The following is a 24,859-nucleotide window of genomic DNA, read 5'->3' on the forward strand; positions in this document are numbered from 1 at the left end:
CAGGCTGCTGCTGCTGCTGCTGCTGCTGAGGATGATGATATATAGTTGAAAAAATTTCCAAGTGTTTACTGTAGTTAAAAACTCATTCTCCCCGTTTATTTTTCTTCCGGAACATTTTCAGTATTTTGGCGAAAATTTATTACTCTTGCCCAGCTGAGCCGGAAGGCATAAGTCAACATTTCTTTTTTTCAAAGGCACATTATATCTGGTCCTTCACATGGTGTACATGATAAGACAATGAAGTGGTGTGACGGCCAAAATAACCAATACATAAAATGTTTGAATACTTTGGGTGCTTTTGGCATCGGCAAAAGCCGGTGAAATTGCAGTTTGAATTTTTTTCTCAGAAAGCGGGACAATCCAGAAGCCACAAAGTTGCGGCTGTAGACACACACTTTGGAAAAGCGACACACGTCCTTAGGGCTTGAGCTTGCAGTCCATGGAATGAACGCAGGTTTGTTTTGCAGGTATTGCCTAGCATAGGGAGGCTGTATCATGCGAAACCTAGGAACACGTACGGCATTATAAAGCTGCACGACAGCACCGATGTGCCCCATGGCATTCCACCGAGAAATTTGAGGAGGTCTGTTATTGTAGTTAACTTCCGCTTTAGGTGCGAAATGTGCGGGCTCCATGACAGGTCGCGGTCGATAATTGCCATAAAAAGCGGTGTTTCCGCGGTTTCGCAATCGCTTTCCCATTAATACTTACAGAGCAAGGCGTCATTGCCTTCCGAATGAATGCAACAACGCAGCATTTCTCTGAAGACACCTGAAAGTTCTGTTTTCGCAAGTACAAAGCTGTCTTTTTGTTGCGTTGCTGCAACCCATGTCGCTGCAGACGCCCAGATGCAGACGTGGTAAGCATAGGTTGATGCTTGGACTGTACTGGACAAGCATCGCACAAGGCCAACGAGAGCTAGGTTGAAAATTGTCAGGCTCAACATCACGCCTTGCGCTGCTCCACGGAATATTTGGTGGCGAGTCGTGGCGCCATCCTCTAACACGAAGAAATGTCTCTCTGTCCAATAAATGCATAGCCACTGAAAAGCACGGTCAGCGATTCCGGCTTCAAAGAGAGCCTCTATAATGACATAATGTGCTGCATTCTCGTAGGCGCATTTTATGTCAACGAACAATGCCGCAGTGAGTCGTTTCAGATGTTTTTGGTGTAGAACAAATATGACCGAACCGACGACATTTTCTATGGATGAGCGCCCACGCCGGAAGCGAGCCGCATCATCTGGGTACAGGCTGTAATGTCCCAGGTACCATTCTAGGTGCGCCAAAGCCATTCTTTCTAATATTTTTCCAATGCAAGAGGCCAGAGCTATGAGGCCGTACGATGCGCGGAACCTTCACGCTGTCGGTACGCCCAAGCAACCAGACGAAACCTGCACCGTACACATTGAATACTTGCCACGGATTTTGATTATCACACTAATCTGATGACATTCGCAAAACAGAGCGAAATAGCACGTGGGCGACCAGGTTTAGTTGCGCAACAAGCGAGGTGCTTTGTGTTGTGCCTACGACGACTCCTCCTCTTCTTGTGCTAGGGTTGGTAATATCGATGAATGAATAATTGAGTAATCGAATAAATGTATCCCACAAAACGATTAATGTTCTTATGTGTCAACCTTTCGTTTTATCAACTCAACCGATTAAAGCTTTTCGATTAATTGTTTTCGAGAGTTTGATAGCACTGTGCGCGAAAATTTTGAGATCGTAGCGCAATGGAGGCTCACGAGCAGTGACTGTGCGGCTGTGGTAGAGCGACTGGTCTTCCGAGTCTCGAATGATACTGAACCAAGCGCTTCCCCTCATTTCAACTCCCCCCCTGCACACGCCACCACACCGCCCGAAGCCGGCGGCTTGAAATCTCCTCGCAATCCAAGGCACACTATAGAAAACCCAGTCGTTGATCGTCGTGCCACTCACAGTCCACTAAAGACGTGGCACAGCATTCGCGAAGGTTTGGAGCATGTATTGGACATAGCGATGGAGTTCAATGTCAATTCCAGTAAATCTATAGCGTCCTAGCATATATACTAGCACGCTGGTTGTGTGGCCATTCAAAAGGTGTCGGTTTCACCCAAACATCCCAGCCAATCGACATTCCAATTCGCTCTGAAGAAAACAGAATGTGGTTTGAAATCATAAACCAGCAATTTCCTTTTGTTCTGTGCATATTACGATTTCTTGCATACTTCAGTTGGACTTCGCCTTTCAAGTTTGCCATTTTTCTTATTTCTTAATTGTTTACCTGTACTTCACTGAGATGCACTAGTGCCATGTATCTTATTTAATTCTGCACTAAGTGCCATTTTATAAGATGCATTGTTTATCTTGTCAAAAGCCACTAGTGCCAAGTTAAAGATCATCCTTTATCAAACGTTTATACACTTGTGTTTCAATGTTGGTTCTACCTCTCAAACATTAAAATAGAGTTAACAAATGCAGATAACTGTATTTGAACCCTTTTAAAAGTGCCCGCAAAACTTTCGATTAATCAATTAATCGATGAAAAACCCCACATCGAAAGCGATTAATAGATGAAAGGCTAAAATGAGGAATTATTAATCATTAATCGAATAAAAAAATAATCGACCACTCCCATCTTGCACCGGTTTCATGGGGATCATAACCCTCCATGTTCAAAACGTTTTGCCGAGTCACTTTCCAGGGGCCTTTTTAAGGGATACATACAATTTTTCATGGAAGTGGGAACCGTCTCCTGGAGCTGTGACTTTTATTCCAGCCTGCACGATTACCACTAACTTTTCCCCATGTAAATAGTTGTAAATGCATTCGTGCATCGGGGTTCCTCTTCGTAACATTTGGTGGAGGTGCTGGGTACAGAGCTGTGGGACATATGGCTTCCAGCTCACGGCGCACGACCTTCGTCAGCTGCCCTGAAGGCTGCTGCTGCCGCGAAGCAGAGTCCCGTCGGTCTTCACAAGACGATGTTTCAGCCGTATTGGGAAGTCGTCTAAATGTCTGATAAATACGATGGTTTTTCAGCTGCTCGAAACGCTTGCACTCCGTGATCATGTCATTAACAACCAAAGTGCAGTTCTTAAAAATGAGAAAATTGGAGGCGTCATCGGCGATACCTTTTTAATACATACCCGACTTTTTCGGACTCCGGCATTTTCGCGTCGGTCTTGAGGCCGAGTGCGAGCGCGCCTTGTATATATAGGCGATGTAGCCTTCGGTGGACGTCTGAACTCGTGATGCCAACTCTTTCTTGACGACGACCTTCCGACTCAGTGGTTTTCCTAAGAGATCCCGCAGCTTCTGCTTGCAGGTATCCCAGTCACGGAGTTTTTCTTCGTGGTTTTGAAACCACACTCGAGCAGTTCCCGCCAAGTAAAAAAAAAAAAAAGAGATATGTTGCTCAGCATTGATCACTGTGGAATCCCATTTGTTCTTAAATAACGAGCTCGCCCCTGTTGAAGACACGCCGTCCTCGTCTCAGCTACGAATTGACGTCGTCCATGTGTCCCGTTTAAAACCGTACTGTTCATGTTCATCTAGTTCGCTATCGTTCTAACACACACAAACACACACACGCGCGCGCGCGCGCGTACATACATACATACATACATATATATATATATATATATATATATATATATATATATATATATATATATATATATATATATATATATATATATATATATATATATATATATATATATAGCATTGCAGCATTCACTGACTAAACGAAGATGTGCTCCAAATTTTAAACCCCAATTTCACTGCCCTCGTATCCTGATGGTTCTTGCTACGTGATGTCTGGAATTAGGGCCTGCCAAAGCTGTAGCAATTAAGCGGCTTTTTTTTTACCCCTAATCTCCCTCTATAACTTGTAACAGTTTATGGAAGCAAACGCGAACAGTTGCTACGGAAGGCGCGACTTTCCCAGTGACAGACCGAACTTCGTGGGGCGTCAAGTATAGTAGCGCCATACCAACTCCAGCAAAGACAAACAAGACATCGCCAAAGAAAACAGAGTGACAGCATCGACGCTTCAACACATTTATTCCGCTCAACTCGCGCGAGCGATAGGTGTCTCGAAACACAACTCGTATACAGGTTCTTCATTTTTTTTAATCGGTATGCATAGCACCGGGCATCTGGGCACTGTTTCTCACTGCCTACATTAATCCTTTCAACAGTCAACATATGATCCACAAGAGCCAACAAGTGGTATACAACCGTACTGAACGCGTGCTCCGGTAGTCAGGCTGATATGCACGTTTACGTACATGTATACATAGAACACATCTGCACCCGTGTCAACAATACACACAGCAAGAGCATCATCCAAAGATAAAACACGCGTGTCAATCCTGCGTTCCGCGGCAGGGAAGAAGACTCATCATATCTGAGTTGTCAGTGGACACAATTACAGGCCGTTGGAGGACTCGGACGCAGTGGTATCGCTTAGAGCACACACGGCTTTTTTTTTTTTTCAGCTCATGGAATTATCGAGTCCTTTCTGTTAAGATAAATCTTGAACAACTTTTTCGTTAACAAAAGCTGTATAATAGAATCGCAAATATTGTTAGTTTGGACAACGCTACACGAAAGTCTGATCCATCGTGAGATAGCGAATCATATGAGTTCCCTGTCCGAGGAATCGCAGCTGGCTCGAGCTTAAAGCATATGCGTGAAGCCAGTAGTAAGATCACGCTTACAGTTCGCGCTTGGAGATCAGGCCTTTTGCATTACTCAAACAAGATCTAGCACGCTGAATCGGGTCCCCGCATTTATCCAGCTGCTGCAGCTAGTTGTCCCACGGGAATATCGACTAAAAGCAGCACAATGCTTACAGTACTTCACGCAACTACATCGGTTAAAATAAAATAAAGACGAGCTTCGGAGAGACTCCTCGACGCATTGGGGCATTTTTTGCGCTCATGGTTTTCATTTCGCAAAGCCAGTCAGCAATTTTGCGCAATGAACGAACCGCATATATGGTCGTTTTTTTTTCTCTCTTTTTTGTTCACAGTTTTAAATTGGTGGTGAAATCGGGCAGTAATGGAGGATGCACGAAGGAAAGTTCTACGACTGGTATATATTTACGACTCATGCATTGCTGTTTTTGCAACGGCATTGACTTTGACGTTTTCTCGAGCCGAGGGTGCGGCACTTGCTATAGTATGAAGGCGGATCAAGAACCTGGAGATAGCCGAAGACAATACGCCGGCACTGTTAACTGACGCTGTTACTGCTCCGAAAAGAACACACAGTGTGAGATGTTCTTTCCCTGTGAATTCGTGGCATACTGTAAATATTTTATTCAAAGTGCGGATCACTTTCCCAGCTGCCTCAACGAAAAAGAAAACAGTATGAGCCGAGTACTTTTGCACACCATGCACAAAACAATTACAGAACGGTGATTTTTTTTGTAGCAGAAAAAAATTCGCCGACGACTGCTATGCTCCCTAATGACAAATTTGGGCGCAGCTCTATACGTGTTTTCATTGCGCGAATAATTGGCTGGCGTGGGCAAACGGTCTCGAGCGGGACGTTGCAAACGGGGCGAAATGCAACGCCACTGCATCGCTAAATTGGAAATCGCGACAGCCCGTGGGTGGGGCCAGCGCGTGGGTGACGCGTGGGCGCGATTCACAGAAACCGCCGCCGACAAACCTCCCAGACGGCGCGCGCGACTCTGGCGCCATCTCGTAGCCGCCGTCGCCGCACTACGCTTTTCTTCTCACTCTTTCGCCATACCCTCCTCCGCTTTCCGCCTCCTGGTTCCGCTTCACCCTCCTCTTCCCTTTCCACCTCGCGCCTCTTGTCTCTCACCGCTTTTTTCATCTGCCGTCTGTCCCTGTTCTCGTTCGCTCGGTCACGCCGGGAACGCCGACGCTCGCCGCAGCAACGGGCGCCTAATATTGCGCTCTAAAGAAGATTTAAAACAGCTAGCACAGCTTTAAAGGCGGCATTTCTGATACCAAAACAAGGCCACTGCGCTTTTTCGTCGACGCCGGAATGACATTCTGATTCACCATCACCAAGCGCACATAGATACGACACAGAAGCCTTACGGCAGCACACTCGGTAGACATGGTATACAGCCTCTGTAGACACTGCAAGCGATAGCCACGCATTCAAGCTTCAAGTGTGACACACAGAAACAAAAAAAAAGAAGATGTCCTATGCCTAAGTTCTAGGAATACACAAGTCTTAGCTCGACGATTTCTCCATAAGATGTGCTCTCACTTTTCGGAGTTTGCACTTAAATGCAGATTAGTTGTCCACGAACGTCATGTGCGACGGGCACTCTTTCCACAAAATCACGAATACTTCAGCTCCCTTACCTCTTGCGAGATGACGACGCGGAACTCTATAAATGCTACTCAGAAATGCTCTCAGCTTTTCAAAATCTGTAACAGAACCTGCAGTTAAGCAAACACCTGATACTAACAACCGTCACCTCGCCTTCTTGTAAACGACATCGTGTAAGTAGACTACGGCGAGCGAGCCCCACCGTTCGACAACGAAACCATCGCGCGTGCATGTGCATTGCTCGGTATCACATACGAGAGACAATAATCGGTGTGTCCTTTCAGTGCGAGGCCGCTAGCTTGCTCGTGAAGTAACATTCACACTGCGCACAATTAACGTACTGATCCTCTATGCGTTGCAGGTATAATCGGAAGCCTTTATACATTTTGGCACGGTGCGCGCGCTGGTTTCATAATTATTTCCGCTGTCTTCTGTACATACATATCTCGCGCACACATCTACAATATATGACTGACGAATTACTCGGCAGAACCGCCTACGTGAGCCGGAACTCACAGTTCGGATCCCCTTAGGGCGCTTTTCTAATGCGCAATGCAAACGGATGCCGTCTCACTTAGGAATCTAGTGTGAAACGTTGACCTCACTGTGCGAGTGGTCTACAGAGCAAATGAGCGCATTCGAACAACAGCCATTGCCAACAACAGCCAACAGGCGAAAAATAGCAGTGCCGGCTTGTAGATGGCCTCATGTGCTACGTGCGGTACAGACCTTCTTTTCTGTTTTGCGATGCTTTTCCACGTTTTGTGAAGATACACCTCCCAGCTGACGTTATATGTCGTCTCGTTTGGCGTGACGGGATAGTTTAATCTACAGACAGATTAAACTATCAACAGATTAAACTGTAGACATAAATGCAATTTACCTAATTATCTTTCACTGACCAGAAGACGCTGGGTGTCTGAGATTTTTTTTTCGTTGAAATTATTGATCACTCAATTAAGCCTGCTCATTAATTGCAGCACCTTACGATATTTTAGCAACTGGTAGAAAAAAAGGAGAATAGCTAATAAAATTTATACACCTCTGGCTTTTAATAGTATATGTATTCTTATAAATATATATTTGTACATGTACAATATCTATATAACGCATAATTTATATCTAAAGCAGCGCATATCGGGATGCTAAGTTACTGTAAGCCGCCAGAAAATATAAGAGTCAGTTGGCAAATAACTCAAAATGAGCACAACATTTCCTGGTAAATAGTTGTGCAGGTGATGCTTTGCGTTTTCAGAAATTTTTCAATTAGACATCGCGTTTACTAGATAGCTTTACCAAGTGCAGTCTTGAAACATGCGTAAATAACAGGCATGCTAACGACGTCAACTTATGCTGACGCAAATGAAATACAAAAGTTTGAATAGAAAGAAGATTGTTATATCTGTATTTCAGTAGCGTTAGGTCAACGATTCACCAGAATTTGTTGGAATTGCAGTGTTTCAACAGCAGCAACAACGACAACAAAAAATGTGCTGCTGCCCAATTTTTCTAATTTAGATTTTGCATGTTTTGGTCTTATGCTGTAACCAAACGCATTACGCCCTACTTGCCTGTTCTTTTTTTTTTCTGGTAAGTTGCACAGAATAAAACGTCACAAAACAAGATGATGCAGCATAAATTACACATAAGATGAGACAACACCTTTCTCGCAAAAAAATAATAAATAAAAATAAAAAGCGAATGCATCCAGCATCTCACACATGCTCAGCGGAAAAGAAAATTAATACTATAACTGAAAACTCACACTAAATGACCTGCTTCAAACGACTTGCCGAGCGCTCCTAAGATTACGCAGTGCTGCTAACTCCTATTACGCGAAAGTGCCATATTTAACTCCAACTTCCATGATTTCTTATATTCCCGAATGGAGTATGTTTACTCTGCTTGCGCCTACTCGGTGTAAACGTGCTACATCGGAGAGTACGAGGAAAAGGCGTAGCTCTCAAGTTACCAATACTCATTTTGCTCTTGAAGTAATAGTGACAAAATTTCGAAAGTAGAAATTTCAGTGGCGGGCGTAGCTTGAAACTTATTTCAATTTTAAAGTATGTGCGGGCAGTCAACCGAAATATACAGCACTCCCTCTGCGTTGTCATGAATGCGGGATGTCCTGTAGATATTCGAGGCATAAGCAATAGCAATGTTACGTCACGGGTTCTTGTGACCATTTTGCCTGCCATGCACCGAGCACAGCGTGCTGCCCGCTCTTTTGCTTCCCCCTTCCCTGGACCGGGTTTACACTCACTACGGTGCTGTGTCGCTCGTGGCGCACCCTTGGCTGCGTCGTACTCACGCGTGTTTCACTTATATGCGCAGAAGAAAAAAAATAATGATTTTACGCTGGCCTCTGCTTTGTTCTTATTGAAAATGTACAGGAAGATCGCACTTTACTGTCCGGATGGTTCAATACACTTGGCGCTGCCACTTGCCGGTTTTTTTTTCTTTTAATGCGAATTTGGGCCTTCGTCTACGAGGAAGCCAGTTGTTGCAATGGCGGCGCTAGTGTAGACTTGTGTCACCGCCTGTCGGCAGCTGCTGAAAGCAAAGCAGCAAGTTCCGGCAGGTTTGTCGCGTGGGAGCGGCGGTCGAAGGCGACGTGGCAACGATTAGTATGGCAGAAAATTGTCGCCTCTGGACGACAAAATGAGGACAACGATGAGGACATTGCGTAGCACTGTGTGTACGCGCAGATGGAGCAACACAACTAGCAAAAGTCAAAGCTTTTGTGCAAGCACGCTATATACCAGCTTTCTTTACAAAACGTCCCATGAAGTTACGCTTCTCGAAGCCCTCTGAATATGACGCTGGAACTGGTCGCTACAAACAAGGCTCCGAATAATTACCCTTCGCGTGCTGATGCAGATTATGTTTCATTCCGTGATTACTGGGTCATTAGTTACTTATTACATTAGAAAGGACAATGTTCAAATTGTTTGTGTCAGTACTCTATTAAACTTGTTAAACTTGCGTAGAGTGCAGGCCACGCCTTTGCGGGTGTAAGTGTTCATCTCACATTTAAATCTATCTTTGGGAGAGCCCTCGTACTCCTGCATGGAGTACGTTCCCGTAGCTTAGCCGCAAGCAGAGCGAACGTGCCCAATTGGAACAGTTAACGCGCTCCTTTAGAGGACAAATATAAACATTTGATGCGTCGAGAAACCCTCACTCAGACCATGGGCTCAGTGGCGTGATCCGCATGCCGGCCTGGATGCATTCCGTCAGGTTTCGTTCACTCTGAGAAACGTTTGCGTCCTTCGGAGCTTGTATTGTCCCCACACAGTAATCACCATCCATCATGCGCGCATTTCCTTTCATTAACACGGCGCGCCAGGTACCGTCAGGTAACGCCATTGGCGTATCAGCATTACACAGCGTTCTTCACAGAATTGTAGCGGGCGCTGAGCGTTAAAGGATAGAAACGCACACAACAAGGACGATCGAATGTTATTGTTTAGTGACGAGATAAGCCCCAAAGGTCAAAATTTTACTCGGTGTATTGGTATGTCAGTATGATGGCGCCCGGAGGCGAAATGCTGGTGGGAGGGGCGTATGGATATCGGCGTGTGTGGATGTAGTGATCCCAGATGTACGTAGCACGGTTGGGTTCTGTCCTATATCAGGTTGGAATGCCGTCTATAGAGTTAGGACTTTTCGCTGGTTTGGGGGCGCACGACAACAATCGAAGACCGCAGTTGTAAATATGGAACAACCAGTTAACCCACCAACAGGAGCTAACAGCACTCCCTTTGTTTCTTTGAGCGCACTGTAGAATGTTCACATCCAAGTGAGCACTGACGCAAAAAAAAAGAAAGTTTTACACGCAGCACTTTTCCACTTCCACGAGAGTAGTTAAACAGCAAGTATGACATACACACTATTGACATCGAAGACTGCCACCCACAGAAGACAGCGAGACAGCACAGATCGAGTGTGCTGCCAAACTTTGACGAACGTCGGAATTCATTGTGCCAGGTCCGTAAACGAGTCCCGCTCCATGCGACGCCGACGACCTTGAGCAAGAATCGCGATCCGTCACCACAAACGCGTACACACGCACTACAGAGAGGAGCAATACACACACACCCAACGTGCACCAGATAGGTCGCAACAATGTTCCAAGGGAAGCTGTGTCTCGTGGTTGCTTCCGCTTAGCCGCGCAAGGAATGCTAGAATAGACATGTGGACCTCGATGCACGTAAATGCAAAGGGGCAAAAAAAAAAAAGAAAGAAATTGGTGGTAAGGTGTGGACGCTCGCTCGGGCTCGATGAAGTTTTCCGTCGGGAAACAGCGCAACACGTTTCACCGGGCACGTTCTCGTTCGTTCCCCTCTCGTATCTTCTTTTTTTCACAACCAATGGGAAGCGCGACGCGAACTAGCCTGCACGTCGACGCGAAAATGCACGAAAATCATCTCAGTAGAAGTCGCGGCAAAGTTGACCGGCTTCTTGCAACGACGCGGTCCAACAACCAGAACACGATGCGTGCGTCAGGTATACGGTTCCCCGTATTCTCGCTGAGGTATAGTTTCGCTTTCTATGTTCGCTTTCCACGACGAACGCAAGTCTATTTGAAAGGCGGGACATTCTCAACCTATCTCCTCGATATGAGTAGGGATACTAATATTTCTGTGATAGGTTTCTTCGAATGCTTGGTCAAAAAAGAAATGGAAGTTACGAGCAAGACAAACGTATACCAAGAACCGTTCCCAAACTTTCTTTTTGCGGGTGCAGTGCGACTGCTTGCCCTTGCGCTTAGCACAGGCTTCGGTGCCAAATAAGGCGTGACTTTCTGTGCGGTTTCAGGGCTATTGAGAACTTGTCTCTTCTCAGGAAGATTGGGAAATGAAGACTACATTTTAAAGGCATGATGTTATCACTGTCGGCATACCAGCGACATGTTTTCAGTGCGGTCCATTGTAGAGGGGACTGCATGAGCATGTGTCATACGCGAACGTTTTTTTCCCGTGGCAGAGGTGACGCCTTGCAGCTGCCGGCTGCTTACAAGTGGCACTGTTTCCTCCAACACTAGATTCTACACGTTTGTATAGTGCGATGACGCTGATTGCGCCCGCAGCCGCAATTGAAATCTTCCCCGATGTGTCACTCTACAACTGGTGTGTCTGCTATAACAGTAACTGTGAACCTGACGGTTCAAGTGTACTTAATAGGGTGTTTTCTATTGTAAGATCAATTTACCAAATGCATGCTGAATAACGGGTGTGAGTGCAATTGGGCTGGCCGGCCCAGAGGTGTCAAGACGTAAACGCTCAGATGTCCTGAAATCTTCGCCGCCTTTCGCCCCCGAGGTGATAAATGCTAGACTTTTGCAATGATGTGGCGCAATGGTCACTTTTTTTTTTTTCATGGAGCAGACATTCCACTGTGCTTTTCGAGCTTCGCAATTCACAACTTTGGGTTGGAAAGCTTAGCATGCACTTCCGGGATAAGAGAAGAAAGAAAAAGAAAACAAAATTACAACGGAAAGCGCATTCGTTATTTCAAATTTGCATTTCCTTCCTCAGGTCAAACATTCTACAACACGAACTATGGAATAACGGCGAAAGTCTTGTCGCATTCGAACCTAGGAAGACACTCCATAAGTGAGCTTGTATCTTCATGGCTAATGCTTCGAGTAGTACTTTAGCCTCGTGCTTGCCTTCAGCGTTTGCTCTTCTTCGAGCCCTTCACTTTCATTCTGGCGACAACGTAGCTGGCATTGGACTGCGTCCTTTTCGTGCACGTTCCTTCGCAGGCATTTGCGAACGACGTGAGCCGCGCGTCTCCGCATAGGCATAGGAAGTTGTTGTACAGAGAACTCTAAGCACTATATGCAACTACATTCCTGAATACGCTCCCAAGTCCTGTCTTGGCGAGTCTTTTGTCACAACACAGTGCACACGGCGAGGACGTCCTTCACACCGGCGTCACAGTGAGCGTCTCGATGGTTCCTTGGGAGAACACCCGCCGGTGCTGCTGCGGTGGCGGCGGTCGTGGTTGCGGCTGAGGCGTGCTGGGCCGAAAGACTCGCGGCGCCGGAGGAGGCTTCGACATTACCACCGATGTCGTCGTGACGTTGTAGGAGCCCAGACCACTCGTGCTGGGTTTGGGAAGCGAGTTGAAGCCCAGCACGCGGCCCAGGGAGTCCTGCGTTCAAGGCGGTCACTGTTATATAGTCTCCAGAGCGACAGTTTTCACTTGCATGCAAAGTGCGACGCGTGACCTACTTGTAAGGAAATGCACCTATAAGGGAGCGTTATGCGAAGATCAGTTTCAAGTGAAACGAACGCGCAGACGAAAATGTCGGCCTTGACGTCTATTCTAAATAATACAAGTCACAAACAAACAGCCAAAACAAGCGAACTCTTCAATACTAAATGACAAGTTTGCGTAACTGTAAGAAAAAAAGAAATCCGGGACACCTAAGTACTTCCTATGAGTTGTGGATGAGCAAGCGTTAATGTACAATTGAACGCCGCAGAGCGCTTCTTCGGGTTTTGCGCTGCGAGTAATGGTTTCGAACTTCGCAGCGGATATGTTATCGAGATTGCAATTAAATCGGTGCGGGTTTTTTTTTTAGTTCCTACGTTAGCATGTTGGCTGCGCACCGGAATCATTTGGACGATATTGCTGAGGAATCAAGGACGCGGCATGCCACCGACGCTCTGTGCGACGAGAGACCGAGGAAGCAGCAGCGGCCACCAAGACCGGCAGGCGGGCGCAGCAGCTAGGCCTAAGCCCAGTCGGGGAGAGAGAGAGAGAGAGAGAGAGAGGGAGGGAGGGAGGGAGGGAGGGATACGGACCGCGCGCCGACTTCCGAGAGCGAGACGGTGGCACCCGCACGCGCGCGTCACTCGAGTGACTCGCCGACGACAGCCCGTTTCGCCCCGAGGCGTCGCGTCGCCGTATCTAGCCGTATCTGCTGCGGCGAGGCGCGCCGGTGACGTGGCGTTGCGGCGATGCCCTCTCCCCTCACGCAACACCTGGCGCGCTAATGCGGCTGCAGGTCTGATCGGTTCATCCGCTCTGCTCTGTCTAGGCGCGCTCGTGATGTGGCGTCGCTGCCAAGGGGAATTTAGGTACCGTTTCGCTGCTATAGACGCCGCCGGCTCTTTCGCTCAATGGGCCATTTGATGCTTCCGCATCAAAAAATGCTTCAAAAACTTGCAAGAAGATGAAAGTACCTAGTTTCTCGTTTTGTATTCAATGCGTGTCTTAATTTAAGTGCCCTTAAAGGGACACTAAAGGCAAATATTAAGTCAAAATAGACTGTTAAGATACCGTTCTATAAATCTCGCATTGCTTCTTTCGTGCCAACAAATGTATTAGTTTAAGAGAAAATCGTGTCTGAATGGTCTGCATAGCTTAAGCTCAATTTAAATCGACCGCCCTCGAGCGGGGGAGTGGCGACGCTGCATTCACCATCATTTTAACCATCATCGCTCTTTACTGCCGTCGGTGAGTAAAAACGGCGCCCGACAGAGGGCGCTACGATTTTCGCGATAAACGCAAGCGCGCGGCCATGGAGAAACCGAGTGAATGCAGTGTGTTAGATTCGCCGCTGCAGCTAATTTTGTTCAAGAGGCGTGGACCGTTCGGGCATCCCGCAACATCACATGGAAGTGGAATTCTCTGCTACTTGCAGTTTATGTGAGTTTCGAGGGCCAGCAAAACCAACAGAAGACTGCGCGATAACGAAACTGCTGAAACGCGAAAGCGCGAGCGGCGCAGAGTCGAGCGAAATCGAAACCTTTCTACCGCCCGCGTCGCTGTCGAGGGTAACGTCAGTGAGTTCCTTTTATGAACATCGAATAGAACTGGACAAGCAGCATTTTCTTCCGTCCCATAAAAGTAATGCAATGATCTTGTTAGTGACAGAACTATAAGAAGGAGTGCCTATATCATGGGGCTAGTACTTGAATGTTCCGGGTGAGTCACAATTCGTGTCTTCAACTTACCTCAACGTCTCGATTACTAGAACATTGGTCGCATTACTATTGACGCCTTAGACGTTCTCGAGCATTAATCTATAAATTATTTAGCTTGACTTAATATTTGCCTTCAGTGTTCTTTTAAGCTGAAGTTCGCGTCTTAAATAGCCCTACACTAACATGGCCTAGAGAATTAGGCTGCCTGGTGACGTCGTTGGAAGTATGAACGCTCACGGCTTGTGTATAGAACTCCTACTGGCGCGTAACGTTTAATTCGCAGATTACTGCCTTCTCATTGATTAATTATAGCGCTATTAAAAACACACCAGCAAAGCGGGTAACCTAATTTTTTTCTATGAACTTTCAGACACCGGTAGCAGAGAAGAGATGAACGCGCGCGGGTCAGTTTGGGCACGTTCAGGGATACACTTTAAGAAAAAAGAAAGGCACGAAAGAAAAGAGGGGGAGTGCTAGCCACTCTTTTACGAGGGAGTAAACGTTTGTTTGTCGCCTGTTTTATTAAATTTCCAGGAGTCCTCGTACCCAAAGTGGAGTACGTCCACTCCGATTCAAGCACATGAAGAGTAAAAGTAACCCATTAAAGAGTTTCTACAAACACAGAAACGCTATGATGATTGGGTAAGTCATATTTTTGATCCAACATTCAGAGTAACATGCCAGGCCATCAGCCAGACAAACAACTCCAGCTCTCCGCTAGAGACACCGTCCCACTCTCTCCATCAAGGAGCAGTACAACACCCGAAAATGAAGTAAAACCAGCGACAAACGAGCAAATACTTCCACATAAAAGAGTGACTAGGACTTCACTGACGCTGAGTTGCATTGTTACAGTGTGAATGGTTACTTTTGAGTGGAACACATGCAAATATGCAGCCGTGCGGACTTGTGCGCATAACACAAGTCGAATGACGCGACGCTCATGAGCCATGCCGCAAGCCAGTTACACAGCCGCGAAGTGCAGTTATCAGCAGAGGCGCCCCTTAGAAGGATGTCACGTGTACAGCTCAGCAAATGCACTTAACCCTACAACGGATGCATCCGTTGGGTAAATAATACTTGCTGCATTACATTCTCAGTGTAAGTGAGTGCCCTAGTGACGGACAATGCTCTTTTCTGTAGCTGCCTGTACCAAGAAAGAGCAAAACTTAGCCAAATCGCAGTATGTGCGAAACTATATGAGTTGGCGGTAGAAACAGATGCACCCATTCCAATATATCTGCATAGTTGCAACCCTGTATGGCGGACAAAATACGTGCGTTTGGTCATTTAAGTTTAGATGCCAACGCTCGGTTCTTGCCGTCTTCGCTATCCAGAAAGAGCAAAGGCTACAAGCCTTTTGTTTGAGATGTCAGTTTCGTTCTGTGCAAATTAAACTTTGCCACACAGAACAACAAGGCGAAATTTTGCGCCCTGTCGCTAACTGCAACTTGAGGTCTTCTCAAAGCCGACATCTAGGTTAAGTTTATCTTGAAATTTTTTTGCTTGCACGTTCGCACACACTAGAGAAAGGGGGCAAGTTGAACCGGAGTTCTTTACACTCGGCGGTCTACAGGCTGCAACGTGTGAATTAAGAAGTGATCTAAAGTTACTGAACACTGGTTGTTATATGAAGAGATGGGAGGAGAAGGCGTTACCGTTCGGGTAAAGAGTGATGAGTAGGGATTAAGATGGCATTCCAAGGCGAGAGTGTTTTTTGTTTTTTTGAGAAGAGGAGAATGGCGCTGTCTTCTAGGAGAGGCTCAGCTGCAAAAAGCATGAACGAAGAGCGTCAGCGCAATAAAAAATGAAAAGAAAAATTGGAGCGAGCATTAAAAAGCATAGCGTAAAGAGCACAAAGAACACGCTAGCCAAAATAAGAAATTGTGTACACTAGAACCTTGTTACAGCGACTACAGATACAATCCCTTTTTTTATAATAAACGGGCGCGGTCCTGACTGAATTCTCGTGATTTCGATAAGAAGCGACATTGCAAATCCTAAAACCACGTAAGTTCGTTACAGTAAACATATGTGGCTTGATTACACCCTCTTTACCACCAGAACATACCCGCTCTCGGTGGGCTTGATCTTCGGGCTACTGAAATTTTCGCAGCGGATGTTTACATAATTTTACGATTTTTCGTCTGGAGGTGGGATAAAAATAATTTTGTGAATTTTATTCTTTAAAACCGATTTGTCGGTCGTGCGACGCGTTAGTTGTGGCTCCCCTTATATCGAAATTCCCCTCTACAGTGAACATTCTGCCCCGGTCAAATCTGGTTCACCACAACGGGTTTCAGCTGTACACGGAGTATTACGCTGATAAGGAGTACTGAAATAAGCAGCTCTTCCAGCGAAGCCACCGCCCTTCGTTCGCACTAGAATTTCGCGCATAGCTGGCATTTCCCCGTGGCTTCTACATGCTTAATTATTACTCCCGGATGCCGAGTACTCGTCCGACCTACGTGTAACAAAAGAACATGCCGCCTGCGGCAATGACGAAGAAAAAGAAAAGCGTAGCTTTCTTCAGAAGAAGCAACGGTGACGCCGTCTTCCGCCTCGTGAACGAGGCAACTCTACATTCCGTTGTTTCCGCATCGAATTAACGCAACGGGCCGGGGACCGGCTTCATTTCTTTCTGATCATCGACTGTCCTTGCTTAATGATGGGAGCCCTACCTTCCTACGCGGCACATCGTGCCGCAGTTGCTTAGACTTATGGTTTGTATCACGTCGCTTTGCTACTCATGTGAAGTAGTCCTTAGGCATTGAGACACATGGGAGTGATCGTATCCCCAGTTACCTTAAGATCAAAAGTTTGGCGAGCTGTCATTCGTCAAACACAATCTGGTGAATTGACTGGTCTACATTCGAAACCAGCATAAAAGAAGCTTATCGCACAGGCTTTCCTTCTGGCTTTCAACAAGCGGTCCAGGAAGCAAGACAAAATGCAATGTGCACGCTGACATGATCTCAAATGTTTTCGGAATCCGATGTGGAGTTGCCATGACTTCGTGCGATTCGTCGGCGGGCAGAGCGAAGGTACCGACGCACGAAGTCCATCCATGATCTAAGAATAGCCAGACGCACGCAAAAGAAGATCCAGCGCCGAATGGACAAACTGGAGTCTCAACGGTGGGCAAAATTTTGTGAATCCCTAGACCCCCGTAATCGCTCGTGTAATCGCTCGTCGTTGCCTGGACCAGAGGGCATATCCTACCGCATATTGTGCTGCTGCTGCTGCTGCTGCTGATGATGATAGTGATCTAAAGAAAGGGAAGACGCTTGATTCTGCAACCGCATCTTGTGCCACCTTGGCGAGCGAGCACAAACGCGTTGCTGGATATATTCAATGAATCCTGGCGGGACGGAGACGTTCTTCAAGAATTGAAGACAAGCCGTCTGGTACCACTCCTTAAACCTGGCAAGTCACCACTATAGCTTACGTCATACCGCCCGATCGCGCTGGCTAGTTCCGTAGGTAAGGTGATGGAACGCTTGATCCTTGCCCGATTGGATTGGTACCTGGAACGCTACAAAGTGTACCCAAACGCTATGGCCGGTTTTCGACGTCTCCGCTGTTTCACTGATAATGTCATTGATCTCGTCACTTACGTTCAACATCGAAAGAGATGTAAACGTTTATCTGTAGCTATGTTTCTGGACGTAAAAGAAGCTTATGACAATGTTGCTCATGACGCCATAATTGGCCCTCTTGAATCGGTTGGCCTTGGTGATCGAGTGTACTGGTGGACCTGCAACTAGTTACACATGAGGTCCTTTTTGTGCAGATCGATGACAGTCAGACCTCTGAACACTACACACACCATGGTGTTCCCGAAGGTGGAATCTTGAGCCCCACGCTATTCAACCTTGTTCTTGTCGGTCTCGTGGAACACATACCAAGTGCTGTTCAAATATCAATGTACATCGACGACATGTGCCTGTGGACATCAGGTGTAACACGTCCTCAGATGCGTGTAAGGCTTCAAAAAGCGGCGACTTCAATATCGGCATATCTTAGCGAACAAAGCCTCCAGATTTCACCTGAGAAATGCACGCTGGTCGCGTTTACGCGGACGCTAATGATGTCCTGCACCATATATATCAATGGGCAAAACATCTGTTACACCAAGACGCACGGATCAATGATGGAGACCTCGGCTGGAGTCCCCATGTGGCCTACCTGAAGAAACGTGTAACGGCCATTTCACACGTTTTCAGATTTCTTGAAGGGAAAACGTGGGGTACGACAGTACACGCGATGTTACAACTCTACTGGGCGCTGTTTCTCGGATATCTGAAGTACAGCTTACCTGTACTGAGCAATACCTGCAGAAGCAACATCCGCACAACCGAGAGTGCTCAGGTGCACGCACTCAGATATGTCTTGGATTGCCGCGCTGCACATCGACATCAGAAACAAATACGATCGCTCAAGATTATCCAGTTACAACTCGTATCACATTGGAAGTGCTCGGAGCACACACCAGTCACATTGCCCGCCCCCCTTTCTACCACTTCGCCGCACTGCCGAAAGAGCGGTCCAGTGCCACCTTTTGCCAGGACATATGGGCGTACCGTGATTGCCTCCTTCGAGATTATACACCTGCCGAGAGGCTGCTCTCACCTCCAATTCGAACGAAAGCAAGACTCTCGTCGTCAGCTCTCAAGCAGCTATCTCTGCACATGCTGCACGAGACATACAAGGACCATCTTCACATTTACATTGATGGCTCGACAACCGCGGACGGACCTGCAGGAGCTGTGACCTTCCCCGAAAAAGCAGTGGATATTCAATTTAAAATTTCTCACCGGAAAACATTGACTCCTGCGGAGCTTGCTGCACACCGAAGCGCACTTCACATGATTCATGAGTGTCTACCACGAAGATGGATCATATTCACCGATTCGAAGGCAGCACTGCATTGCCTGCTATCCGCTTTACACAGTGGACCACAGTACCAACTTGTGCTGGAAATAAAGCAGCTATGTCACCAACTAGAAGAAAAAGGACATGACATCACTTTTCAGTGGCTCCCAGGCCACGGCAGCATCATGGGCAACGAATATGCTGGTGAAGCTGCTAGAAGGGCTCACGAAAATGCTGGGAAGGAACTCATATTGCCATCAAGAACCGATGCAGCAACAAAGCTTCGCATACTCGCACGTGATGCCACACGATCCATGTGGAGCACGCAAGGTTTCCGGCATACTCGATTGCACCGCCTGGACTCGTCCCTCAGACAGCACGTTTCATCTGGACTTTCGCGAATCGAGACAACTGTTTTCTGCCGACTGTGGCTTGGAGTGTCGTTTGCGAATGGATTTGTTTGCGCATCGGGATGGCTGACAGTGCTGCCTGTGATAGTCGCGGCAGCGAGGAAACAATCGAACATATCCTCTGTTATTGTCCTCGCTACAGCTCCCAGAGACAGTCGGTTGTGACGGAGTTAACACCCCTCGACGACCCGCCGATTCCTGAGCAGACGATCGTGGAGTGCCGGCTGATGCAATCTTCACTCTAGAAGGCGATGAAGGCACTACCGAAGTTCCTCCGGTCAAGCGATCTGTTTGAACGACTGTGACACTCCTGAGTTCTTTGGTGTGTGTGTTTTTTTCTTTCCTTCTTTTCTGTATTCTCCCTCGCTTTCTATGTGTACATTTTTCTTTATCTTTCTGTCTCCCCTTCCCGCTTCCCCAGTGCAGGGTAGCAAACTGGATATCTTCCGGTTAACCTCCCTGCCTTTCGTATCTCATTTATATGTTGAGAGACAACAAGATGGAGTGACCTCGGTTTTAAGTTTTACACATTGGGGTTCGTTAACATGCCCCAAAATTTAAATAGACGAACCTACTTTCACGTCTCCATCTGAACGAGACCACTGCGTAACCTCGTGCTATACGAGGACATACCACGTATTTTCATTTTCTTTTTAATTTTGTTCTGTTTCCTAGCTAAGATTTTTGGGAAGCCGGCTTTATAATGTGGCCAAACTTCCCATGTTTCACATCTAATAAAGAAGAGGAGGACGATAGCCACGTGACATGCCGTGCGTGTTGCAACGATGCGCTAAATGTGTAGCTGTTAGGATTGCTACGATCGGCCAGCGGGGGTAGTGACCATCTAGCCTCTCCTGCATCCCTGCGACGGATCACTTCTTGAAGCTAACAATGCGTCCCCCTCGGACAGACCTGCGGCGCCGGCAATGCGAGAGACGTTTGGAGGATCGAATATTGTTTGTTGGTTCACGGTCGCCTTCCCGGACCAATGGGAGCAAGAAAGCTCCTAGAAAAGGGTGTTCTGCGACGTTTCCTGGCGGACTCTGGTAACCACCACGGTCGTTTGACACATGCTTCAGCTAACTGTTGAGTTATCCTAGGAACCAAGACGCGCCAGCTTGAGTCAAGCGTGACACTCCTGGTATACGGAGCTCCCCTCCTTTCTATGTGTTCAGTGAACAAAGGTGCGGGAGTAACTGTGCGAACCCTCGCCCTCAACGCGGGACCTTCGACGCCTTTGGACGCTCCGACTGGACGAAAGTGAGGAGGCAGTTTTTTTTGGGCTAGGGATCTATAGGGAGGGCAGAGGGGTTTTAAGCGAACTTTTTCAGCTCCTCATGCTATACTCATGTGATGTAACATTCTCCACTCCTCATGTAGATGTTGTAAATAAACCCAGCACTCCTGGTTTTCAATGAGAACATGTTCCTCCCTTCAACAGCGTCCTTAGCGTGAATGAGTGAGACGACGGCATGGGCCAGCTACCCTTTTGATATGCCCGACCCCAACTGTTACAGGATTCACTACACCTAACACCATCCTCCATCCGTACAATTTGATCTTCTGGAGAAGCTGTGGCGACATACTGTATTTTGTACTGTATTTTACTTGTCTGTCGTGACATCGGAAATGTGGCAACAAAATACAGTATGTCGCCACAGCTTCTCCAGAAGATCAAATTGTACGGATAGAGTAAAATCAAAGCCATGTATACTCATTCGAGTCAGGACAAGAAGCACTCATTGCGTCAGCGATACGCTTGGCTATATCTCAATTTGGAAGTGAGATTTAGTTTATTTGCTTCCTATGCATTGATGAACTTGTACGCATTATGTTGTAGGTTTTGTTTCGTTTTGTTTTTCTATCTGGTTTTTTAGGGGACTGAAATAAATCAGTTATAAGTGTAACGAGCCTGGCAACTCACAAATGAATGAGCAACAATGGCTTCCTGAATGCCATACTGGCTGATGCACCGCAGTGGGCAAGTGAGAATATTACTGTTATTATCATTACTTATCCATTGCTGCAGCACCACAGGCAGCGTTTACTTCTGATTAACTCTACGCGAAACAGGCGAGTACTCCGCCTAATCATAGAACTAACCGCAACCACACCCCAATGTTAAACATCTGTGCGAAATTCGAGTGCGAACGAGTCAGTGGCTTAACTACAAGAACCACTCATTTCGGGCTCTCTCATCAGCTCGACACGATGCAGATCTCACATGCAAGTCACACGAAGAAAAGCCAAGGCATGCCAGGCACATACGTAATATATACAGCTGCGGTACGCGGCTATAGCCGCGGTAAATGCCTGCAGCCTCAGGGCATTCAACGTTTTACCTCACCTGGGAGTTCTTCCAGCCAGCAGACTGCATTTTTTTGGCAGCGTATGAATAACAACAGTGCAAAGAACTGTGAGAAGACAACAGTGACGCACGCAGAGCGCTGCAAAGCATGCTCGGGCGCGATTGCACGTTACGGAGCGGTACTTATAAAAAAAAAGCACAAACGGAGCATTGGGAACAAATAAGCAGTTAGTTTGCATACACAGTACTCTTCAGAGAACGCTAATGATCGCTGCATAGAAGGTTGTCTGGCTCCTTGAGTGAGGCCGCCTGCTGCATGCGCTGTTTTAGTTCTTGTGTTTTATGCCTATACAATGCCCGCGGAGATTATTGTTATGTCACTTTTGCTGCAATTTTACGTTTCATTGCGCACGGTTCACGTTTTTGAATGTCCGAGAGCATTCGTAAAATATTTGTACTTACGAATAATGAACACTTAGATTATAGATGACCGCGAATTCAATAGGACACCAGCTATTCGATACGTCATTCGCAATGTTCGAATATTCGCCCACTCCTAATGCTTCACGATATTTCTAGATCACTGCACGTAAAATTGACAAATATTTCATATATAGCAGCCTAAGATCGCAGTGCCTGCGAAGTGACAAGGTCACTGTCTGCCTACTGCAGGTGCGTCGCGTTTCTTAAAACACAGTGGCGCTTTGGTACGCGCGATGACGCGCAGTCAACTTAAGGCTTGCTTCGCGTCAGCTATTGTCTCGCGCTGCTACATGATACTAAACTATCAAGGCATCATTAACTAGCCGAGGCGCGTGGGCCATGGAGGAAAGAAACAAAACAAGAGAGGCCTTGACGTCAGGTTTCTGAAGTCGGAAATGCAGCCATCTTAGTGTGCCGCCTCCCGTTGCGCGTCCAATCAGCTCGCCGGAGCAGGTAGGCGGGAGCTTTGAACTTGCATTGCGACGAGCCGCCGGTAGTGTGTGCTGTCGACGCGCGATAGAACACAGCCTACGAAACTTCCGTAACAGTTTTAGTGAAGCAGACGCCCTCCAGTGTTTTTCCGTGGCACGTTGAAGACGACGACGAAGACCCGCGCCATGATTACTCGAGTGTCTTTGTTGGTGACTGACAACTCACACTGACAGACCTAAACGACAACTCTCAAGCTTACACAACACGCCCTAAATAAAGTCAGGTTGCCTCGCGAACAGAATCCGTTGCGAGAAAGACACGGGCCAAAAAGAAGCTACCTCACTTTCCAGAGGCCTACAGAGCAGCAGCTAGAGCTTAAGGAGCGTGGTTGCTATGGCAACGTTGACGTTTCGGGCGCCAGTCCCAGTGGTTGTTTGCGAAAAGCAGCACGTGACTTCTGCCACACTTTCTTCAATACGTCCGTGCTGGCCGGCGCCTCTCTTATGCTTTCCTTCCTCCGTGGCGTGTGCGAACGAGCGTACGGAGGCGTACATGTATACCTAACGGATATCGCCCAGTCTATGACGTCAGCAAGTGAAGTAGGCGAAAACTTCTTATAAGTAGAAGCCACAAGCGCGCTCTCGTTCTAACGACTCCCGCATCCAAACAAACGCGCCTCGAGCTTTTTCCCCGTCCCACCAACCACTCGATCGCGTGGCTACCAAAAATGTATGCACCAGAATTACAGGCCGACGACAGTAAAGGCTGCCCAATTGGTCCGGCGACGGGAAGAAGACAGTCAGTGGTCGCCTCTATAGCACACGCAATTGCGACATTGCGGACACCCGCGCGGACGGGTCGCTGAGTGGTCGTGTACACAATCATCGACTAACAAACGAAAGCGTCACAAAGAAAGACAGCCGCGTGGAGATTGTCATGCGCTGGAGGCGAAGCGCAGGGACGAATGAAAAGAGAAAGAAAGAAAGAAAGAAGGAAAGAAAAAGAAGAAAGAAAAAGAAAAAAAAAGAAAGAAGGAAAGAAAGAAAGAAAGAAAGAAAGAGGAGATAGATAGATAGATAGATAGATAGATAGATAGATAGATAGATAGATAGATAGATAGATAGATAGATAGATAGATAGATAGATAGATAGATAGATAGATAGATAGATAGATAGATAGATAGATAGATAGATAGATAGATAGATAGATAGATAGATAGATAGATAGATAGATAGAACAAGGTATAGTTCTGCCGACTCACGGCGGCAGCGAACGGAAAGAGCAAATAAAGGACAGCACACGCGGTACCGCATGCGGACGGACACGGTACCAAACAGATAGATAAGTAACTGCAGAGGTACCAGCACGCAAGACACGTCTGCAAGTGTGCCAAGCCAGTGGCAGGGAGACACACGTGCGGACAGCTGAGAGGGATGCGAAAGGAGGATGCTCACCCGTATGCTGGAGCGCCTCTTGTCCGAGGCGCCCCTCTCGGAGGAGCGTGCCCGGGAGCGGCCGAAGCTCCTGCCCAGGGAGCCCGTCGCAGAGGACAACCGCTCACCGCTACGCTTGCTCTCCACCACGGCCTCCGCCTCCAGGGACATCCTGGGCCGAAGAAGACGGTGCACCTCTTTTTGAGTGTGTGTGTGTGTGTGCACGAGGACCGCTGCGTCTTTTTCTTTCTTTTTTTGTTTACTTATTCTCCGGGGTATGCACGCGCCGCTCTGTGAACTTAATTGGCCGGGCGCCACTCGGGCCGACATGACGAAGAAAGTGGAACCGTAAAGTCGGAAAGACGGGTGAGAAGTCGGCGACTTGGTGAGGCGAATGCTAGGTGCCCAATTAGGGCTCCACGAGAAGTAAGCTTGTCGCCGCTGTTGAACAAACTTATTTTCCGAGAAGGGAGAAGACGCTGGGTTCGTGGCCTGTGCATAAAGCTGCGCCATGTTACCCGACAAAAGGAGTCGTTGTTTAGGCCAAAGTTACGCTATCTCTTTTGGGGTACGTTGAGTGTGCAATCAATCAATCAATCAATCAATCAATCAATCAATCAATCAATCAATCAATCAATCAATCAATCAATCAATCAATCAATC

The 24,859-nt window shown here is 47.1% G+C and overlaps 1 protein-coding gene across 6 annotated transcripts in view; it reads right to left on the reverse strand.

The window, feature by feature from the left end:
* Positions 1-4,032: 4,032 nt before the first annotated feature.
* Positions 4,033-24,859, reverse strand: part of Liprin-gamma (liprin protein kazrin) — a 210,703-nt gene continuing 189,876 nt past the window's right edge. For 3 of the 6 annotated variants that reach the window (XM_050186654.3, XM_050186647.2, XM_050186640.2), the window contains exons 14-15: positions 24,218-24,368; positions 4,033-12,473 (exon numbers count right to left, since the gene is read on the reverse strand). In XM_050186654.3, coding sequence (XP_050042611.1) covers positions 12,243-12,473; positions 24,218-24,368 — 382 coding nt within the window. In that variant the 3' untranslated portion in view covers positions 4,033-12,242. Of the gene's footprint in view, positions 12,474-15,696; positions 16,022-21,886; positions 21,911-24,217; positions 24,369-24,859 lie in introns of those variants that run through there. The other 3 variants (XR_008614131.1, XR_007601392.2, XM_055075122.2) reach the window with 3 other exon arrangements.

The sequence above is a fragment of the Dermacentor andersoni genome, chromosome 3 (genome assembly GCF_023375885.2).
Source record: "Dermacentor andersoni chromosome 3, qqDerAnde1_hic_scaffold, whole genome shotgun sequence".
In the NCBI taxonomy this organism is placed as follows: domain Eukaryota; kingdom Metazoa; phylum Arthropoda; class Arachnida; order Ixodida; family Ixodidae; genus Dermacentor; species Dermacentor andersoni.